We start from the raw sequence: 7465 nt of genomic DNA on the forward strand, positions 1-7465 counted from the left end.
GGTCATATGGATATTGACTTTAAATGACTTGTTTGGCCCAGTGTTTCTATATTTAGCAAGTAACACTATGTCATCCAGTTAAATCTGAATATCAGATAAATAACAGTTTTTTAGTTTAAGATACCCATAAAATATTTGGGACATAATTTGCATAAAGAAAAAAATTTTGGTCTAAAATTCTAATATAATTAAGCCTCATATTTTATCTAGCAACCCTAGATAAAGTAATTAAAAAATTAAACTCATTATTTAAAAACATGCAAGCATTTTTTTGGTGAGACTAAAGCTAAATAACACATTTATGTATAGTTAAACATTATATAATGTTGCTAACCAAATCCCATAAGACATGTATTATACACTGCATTGTTTTACAACTCAGTGACAAATAGACTGGACATTCAGTATGTGAAAGATGTCATAAATGCTGGTGTATAGGGATTGCCAAAATGAACAACATATTATCCATGGCCTAAAGTAGTTCATAATCTGATGGGAGTGACAGTCTATTTCATACCACCCTCAATCTTGGTGCTAATCCATATAGTAAATAATAATGTCAGGTCTGTCCCAGACCTCATGAAGAAAGATCCAAAGTGACATTACACAGTTGTCAAAATTGAGCAAGCTATTTTTGAAGGAAACATTAAATAGCTCCTGCCTTTGAAGTGTTATATAAACACCATAATTCACACTGCAAAATGAAAACAATTATTTATAATTTGTTTTAATTAGAACATTGAAATCTCAGATATTAATAATGAAGGTAGTTTTCATTATGGCAGATTCTTTTTCTGATCACTGGATATTCAACATGAATTATTTTTAAAGCATAAGCAATGGAAATGTACTGCATAACGTCCCCCACCTGCGAGCATTATGTAAGTAATTCACAGACAAAAGCTGTGCCATCAACTAAATCTGAGTCACTTCTTTAGGTGACTGTTAAGATCCAGTGTTTCAGATTTTGAACCTTTTTGTTGTGTGGTTTTGGTTTACTTCAACTAATCTCTTATTATTCAAATTTCTCTGCAATGGGGGGCAAGGTCAGAGGAGACAGTTTCTTTTCGTAGAATAATGTTATAAAGACAATAGGTATATGTATGCAAGAAATTTGATATTAGCTTAAAAATGTTAACCAAATTACTTTACTTGCTCTCTCTCTCTCTATGTGTGTGTGTGTGTAAACAAAATTACCACCATCAAGTTGATTATGACTTATAGCAATACTTAACAGAGTTTTTGAGTCTGTACATCTTCAGGGGAGAAAGCCTTATCATTCTCCTGTGGAGCAGCTGGTGGGTTTGAACTGCCAATCTTCTAGTTAGTCCAGTTCTTATCGTACAATTCTGCCAGTATAGTTTTTATCTTATATGCCACATAAATTGAGAGTTATTTATAATAATTATATATTTCAAATTAATTTTTCATAATGTACATAAGAGCAATATGTGTGAAAGTGTTTTTGTGTCTGTTTAAATGCATTTCTTAGACTTAAAACATACCAGAAGGCTTCAAAGAGTATGCAGAGAAATTTTGTTGTATAAGTGCCAATGAGTCAGTTCCAAATTATAGCACTCTTATAAACACTGCCCAGTCCTACACCATCCTCACAATTGTTATTCCACTTAAGCATATTGTTGCAGCAACTGTGCCAATCCATCTTGTTGGGGGCCTTTCTCTGTTTCCCTGACCTGCCACATGACATCCTTCTCCAGGAACTAGTTTCTTTTTATAGCATGTTCATTCTAAGTATGAAAGATGAAGTCTTGACATCCTGCCTTCTCATTGTATTCTGGCTGCACTCTTCCAATACTTTCAATATTCTTCTCCAATGCCATCATGCAAATGCATCAATTATTCTATGGTCTTCCTTATTCATTGTCCAACTTTCACAAGCACATGAGTCTATTGAAAATACCTCATATACATGTGAAATAATATTACTAAATATACATACGTGTGTGGGTGTTTGTATGTGTGTAAATGTATTTCTTAGACTTATAACATATCAAAAGACTTCAAAAAGTATGTGTAAAATTCTATTATTTTTATTTGTTCTACTACCTAGTAGCTCTTAAGCAGGGTGTTATTCGTTACCAACTTGTATTTGACTTCATTTCCTTGGTCTTCCTAATGTTGATTTCTAATTTTATAGTATTGTGGTCTGAGAAGATGCTTTGTAGTATTTTGATGTTTGTAAATTTATGGAGGCTTACTTTGTGTCCTAATACATGGTCTGCTCTGGAGAATGGTCCATGTGCACTGGAAAAGAATGTGTATGGTTCTGTTGTTGGGTTGAGTGCTCTGTACATTATGAGGTCCAGTTGGCTGATTGTGTTGTTTAGTTCCTCTGTGTCTTTGTCAAGTTTCTTTCTGGTTGATCTATCCTTTTTCAAAAGTGGTGTATTAAAATCTCTCACTATTATTGTAGATTTATCTATTTATTTCTTCAAATCTATTAGAGTTTGCTTTATGTATTTTGGAGCTCTTTTATTGGGAGCATAGATATTTATTATGGTTATGTCATCTTGTTCCATTGACCCTCTAATCATGAGATAATGTCTGTCTTTACCTATTATGCTGGTTTTTTCTTTAAAATTTATTTTATCAGAGATTAATATTGTCACTCCTGTTAGTTTTTTTATTGCAACTAGGTTGGCATATTTTCTTTTTGATCTTTTAGCTTTTAGTCTCTTTCTGTCTTTGTGTGTCAGGTGTGTCTCTTGTAGACAGCATACTGAAGGATCTTGTTTTCTTATCCATTCAGCCACCCTCTGTCTCTTCACTGGTACATTCAGTGTAATTACTGATAGGTATAGATTAATTATGTTTGCTTTTTTGTGTGGTGCTGCTGACATCTTTGTTCTGCATGCCTTCCTGTGATGAGTTCATATTTTATGCGTGCTTTCTTGTCAGTTTCTTCACAGTTTTAATTTTTCCATATTCTTGGATTTTCATTTTCTTGCTATGTTGTAGAGTATTAATTTTCTTTGAGGTTACCCTATATTCTACTAACTTTTCCTCCATTTAAAATAGTCTATTTTATCCTGCAATCTACCTGACCACCTCACCACCTGGATCTCTGTTCCTATTTTTTTACCGTCTTTCACATTGGAATTGTTTTGATCATAGAGTGACCTCCCAGATCCTCTGAATTCATTCTTGTAGTTTTGTTCTGTTATGGACTCTTCCATAAGTCAATTCAGTTCTGGGTAGTGCTGCCATGTATGGCAATCTCTGGTTGTTGTCAGTTCTTGTTGGTTCTCAGTCCAAAGAGCTCCCTTTAGAATGTTTTTCAGTGCTGTGTTGGCTTTGACAAAATCCCTTATCTTTTGTTTATCCTGAAATGTTTTTATTACACCGTTGTATTTGATTGATAGCTTTGCTGGGTAGACGATTCTTGGTTGGCAGTTTGTTTTTCCTTTGGGGTTTTATACGTGTCTCCCTATTGCCTTCTTGCCTGTATGGTTTCTGTGGCGAGATCAGATCCTAATCTGATTTGCTTGCCTTTGTAAGTAACCTAGCTGCTTTCAGGATTCTCTCCTTGCCTTTGATTTTGGAGAGCTTGATTATGATACATTTTGGTGATTTTCTTTTGGGGTCTAGCCTTCCTGGGGGTCCTTCAGCTTTTTGAATGCTTATCTTTTGGTTTTTCAGGATGTTAGAAATTTTTTCTTCGAGCAACTCTTCAACTTTCTCCTCTGTGATCTTCTGTGATTTTTTTTCCTGTCCCAGAATGTCAATAATTCTAAAGTTATTCCTTTTCATGTTGTCCCACATGAATCTTAGACTTTCTTCAGATTTTTAAATCCTTTTTTCTTTTTGCTTTTCTATCTTAGCAGTATTGAGAAATTTGTCTTCCAGCTCTCTAGTTCTGGCTTCCATCTCTTCAATTCTATTCCTTAGCACTTTCAGTGTATTGTCCATTTCTGATATTTTATTATTAATAATTTGGACCTCGTTTTGCAGGTTTTGAATTGTTTCCAATGCTGTATCTATCTTATTTGATTACTCCTGTAATGTTTTTTGACTTCTTCCTCATTTTTCTTTATCCCTCTGTGGAGTGTTTGGATACACCTCAATAGTTCCAAAGCCTACCCTCCTTCCAATGGGAAGCTCATTTGTCTCAGTTACTATGTCTTTTTTCTGGACATGTGCTGAAATCGTCAGTTGTTTTTTGGGCATCTTCAATAATTAGATGTGTTTTTCAATACTTAGATGAATGTATGTCTACGTTTTATTAAGCTTTCATATGCTTCTAGTAGATAGGATCAGGAGATGGGTTTCCCTTTTAAATTTTCTTTTTATTCAACTTAGAGTAACTACAGCAGGTGTTGGCTCTCTATTTGATTTATAGCAGATGGTATTGGCTCTTGCCTGGTTGATGGGGTTTTACAGTGTGTGATTGTAGCTTGGCTGTATGACTGCAGTTGCTATCTCTTTTTGTGTAATGTAGGGACAGAAAGAGCCCCCTGAAAGTAAAATGGAGACCAAAATACAAAACAGCAATAGCAATAAAACAGATTAGATATTGCAGTCTATAATTGAATAAAAGAAAAGGAAAAAAAAATCTGTACAAAATAAGTATGACTTTAATGCCCTTCTCTTGGCTTATTGGCTTCTTGCCTTCAAGGCCACTTGAGAAATTTCACGATGTTACTGTTGCTTCTTATGACTTGACTCAGGATTTAATTTTCAGCCTGTTTCCTTTTTACTCTGTCTCTCTTCCACTCCACAACACCCTTTCAGGACTTTTTTCTAGTGATAAACAGTTCAGGGCCAGTTGTTACCATTTTGGGTTTTAAGCAGTATCTTCCTCTTTCTTAGATTGTGCAAACAATGGTTTTTGCTGAGTAGATCCATGTGCATGCATAGTAAAACCCTCTGGGGGTGGAGTGTACACTCACTCAGGCACCCTTCTAGTTACCACAGCATAGGTGCACAGACAATGAGAGACCAATGAACAGAGAAAAATAAAGAATGTCCACACTTGTTTCTCAGGATTGGTTAGACCTCTGCAGTGGGAGCACTCTTCTGATCCTTCACTTGCTCAGTCACATTCAAGATGGTTGCTCCAGGAGCAGCTGGCAGCCGCAGATCAGAAAACACCACTCTCTTGCTTCTGCTACAAATTCCACTGGCTGTAAACCTTCAAACTTTCTAAATATTCCTTTATACGTAGTTCAGAGTTCTGGGACCATCCCCTGAATCTGCTTCATCCCGTATTCTGTGTTATTGTTGTTGGGGGTCTGCACCACACTGTTCCCTAATCCTCCATTAAGCCAATTCTATTATTTTTAATTCCATTTTTTTCATGAACTTTTGAAGCCCCCTCATATAACTCAAGTTTCAACATGATGTCACCTCAACATACAAATGCTTATTTTTAATTGTGTAATATATTTTTCCTGTCTTTAAGAATATAAACTATTCATATCAATCAACTAATTGATATTTCCACACAAGCTATTTTAGATTAAAATAACAAAGTATAATATGCAAAATGATGATTTTCACGGAGTGCAACTTGTTAATAACATATCACATGAAGATAAAAATTGAGAAACATGAAAAGTTAGTGAAAATATTGGAGGAAGATTGATCAACTTGAATAATTCGTCTATCACCCAGATAAAAGAAAATAGTTAACATTAACATATGTCAAGCTTTTAGAAATTATGAAAAATTCATTTACAGTGTATATTTTAGATCATTCAAAATTACCTTGGGTAGCTCTTCAATTTGATTAGCATCTAGATAAAGCTCCTCTAATGTCCGTTCAAAGTTAAAAACCTCCTTTGGCACCTGCTGAAGACTGCAGTGGGAGTAATCTAAAACTGAGATGATTTCTTCTTCACCTCGGAAACATCGGCACGGCACCAGACGGCCGATGATTTTCCGTTTGGTGGTCATCTCCAGGCACTGCACTAGATTAAAAATAGAAAACAAAACAAAACACAACTGCTTAAATTTTGAATGCATTATTGTAATACCTAAAGCTTAGAAATTAAGTATTTTATAATGGTATAATGCATTAAAATTTTTATAAGGCATGCATATGCATTATTTAATATTTAAACAGTCCTAAAAACATGCAATATATATTTTATTCTCAATCAGCAAACTCAGAAACAAACTTAGAGAGGTTAAGAGACTTTCTATCATTACATAGCTTTTTCAATGGCAGATTAGGGCTAGATTTATGATATCCTATCTGACTCACAAATGCATTCCATCTATTTCTGCTCTCAAAAGGCTTATAGATATTTATTGAATAAACAATGTTGTTGTTAAGTGCTATGGAGTCAGTTCCGCCTCACAGCAACCCTGCACAGGGTTATTGAGGCTTGTAAATCTTTATGGGAGCAGAAAGCCTCATCTTTCTCCCGCGGAACAGCTGGTAGTTTTGTTTATGCTGATCTTGATGTTCACAGACCAATTCATAACCACTATGCTACCAGAGTTCCTGATCTAAATACTGGTATAAAATTCATAAAGGATTCATAAGACTCATAAAACTAGAGTCTAATTCTATAGTACATAAATAATACCACTCTAATTTGTATCTTCAGTAGAATGTATGCTTTTTTGAAAAGATGAGAAAAATCCTTTGATTTTAATAGCAGAAAACAACTTTCAATCATGGTAGAAATTCCTATGATATCCCCACTATGTCTTTTAATTCTCCTAGGTTAAAATGAACAAACGCACAGACTGTATCATGGCACCTACGACACTTTATTAAATCATGTTTATTTCTCTTTTTTTGAAATTGCTGACCTCTTGAGGGTATAATGGTGCTTTGCTCATCTTCACATTGTCTTGGTGGTTGACATAAAGTAGATATTTTATAATAACTGTAGAGTTAAAAATGAATGTATAAAACAAATAAATGAATTTGTTTGGGACCCTCTACTCAATCCACCACAACCAGCTGATTTGAGCTTGTGTATAACTTTTTAAATTCAAACTCAATGGTCATTATGTCCATGAATGCCTGCCTAAAAAGAATGAGTTGCAGTTTCTTTCCACTAGTCATCTGTCAATTTATCATGCTGTAGAGGTTTATGTGTGATTCTTATGCTGGAAACTATGAAACTGGTATTTTAAAGATCAGAGGGTAGCCTATGGTGGACAGGTTTCAGTGGCACTTCCAGACTAAAACAGATTAGGAAGAAGGAGAGTTGTACCACTTCTCAAGGGTTAGTCACTGAAAGTCTAATGAATAGCAGCAGGACACTGTTTTGATATAGTGTCAGAAGAAGAAACCCTCAGGTTGGAAGGCAATCAAAATATGACTGGGAAAGAACTGTCTCCTCAAATAGAGTTGACTTTAATGATACGTAGAGAACAAAGCTTTCAGAGACTGGAAGAAATAAATTAAAAGTGATGAACACACAAATTTAAATGGCAAAAGTAAAGTATTATAATGAAATTTGCAAAGACCTGCAGTTAGAAAACT

General features: G+C 34.7%; 1 protein-coding gene across 1 annotated transcript in view; it reads right to left on the bottom strand.

Moving 5' to 3' along the window:
- Positions 1-7465, bottom strand: part of LRRC7 (leucine rich repeat containing 7) — a 688741-nt gene that overhangs the window by 526291 nt on the left and 154985 nt on the right. The window contains exon 2 of the mRNA XM_006862417.1: positions 5728-5930. Coding sequence (XP_006862479.1) covers positions 5728-5930 — 203 coding nt within the window. The remainder of the gene's footprint in view (positions 1-5727; positions 5931-7465) is intronic.

This window comes from Chrysochloris asiatica, unplaced genomic scaffold, assembly GCF_000296735.1.
Source record: "Chrysochloris asiatica unplaced genomic scaffold, ChrAsi1.0 scaffold00048, whole genome shotgun sequence".
NCBI lineage: Eukaryota > Metazoa > Chordata > Mammalia > Afrosoricida > Chrysochloridae > Chrysochloris > Chrysochloris asiatica.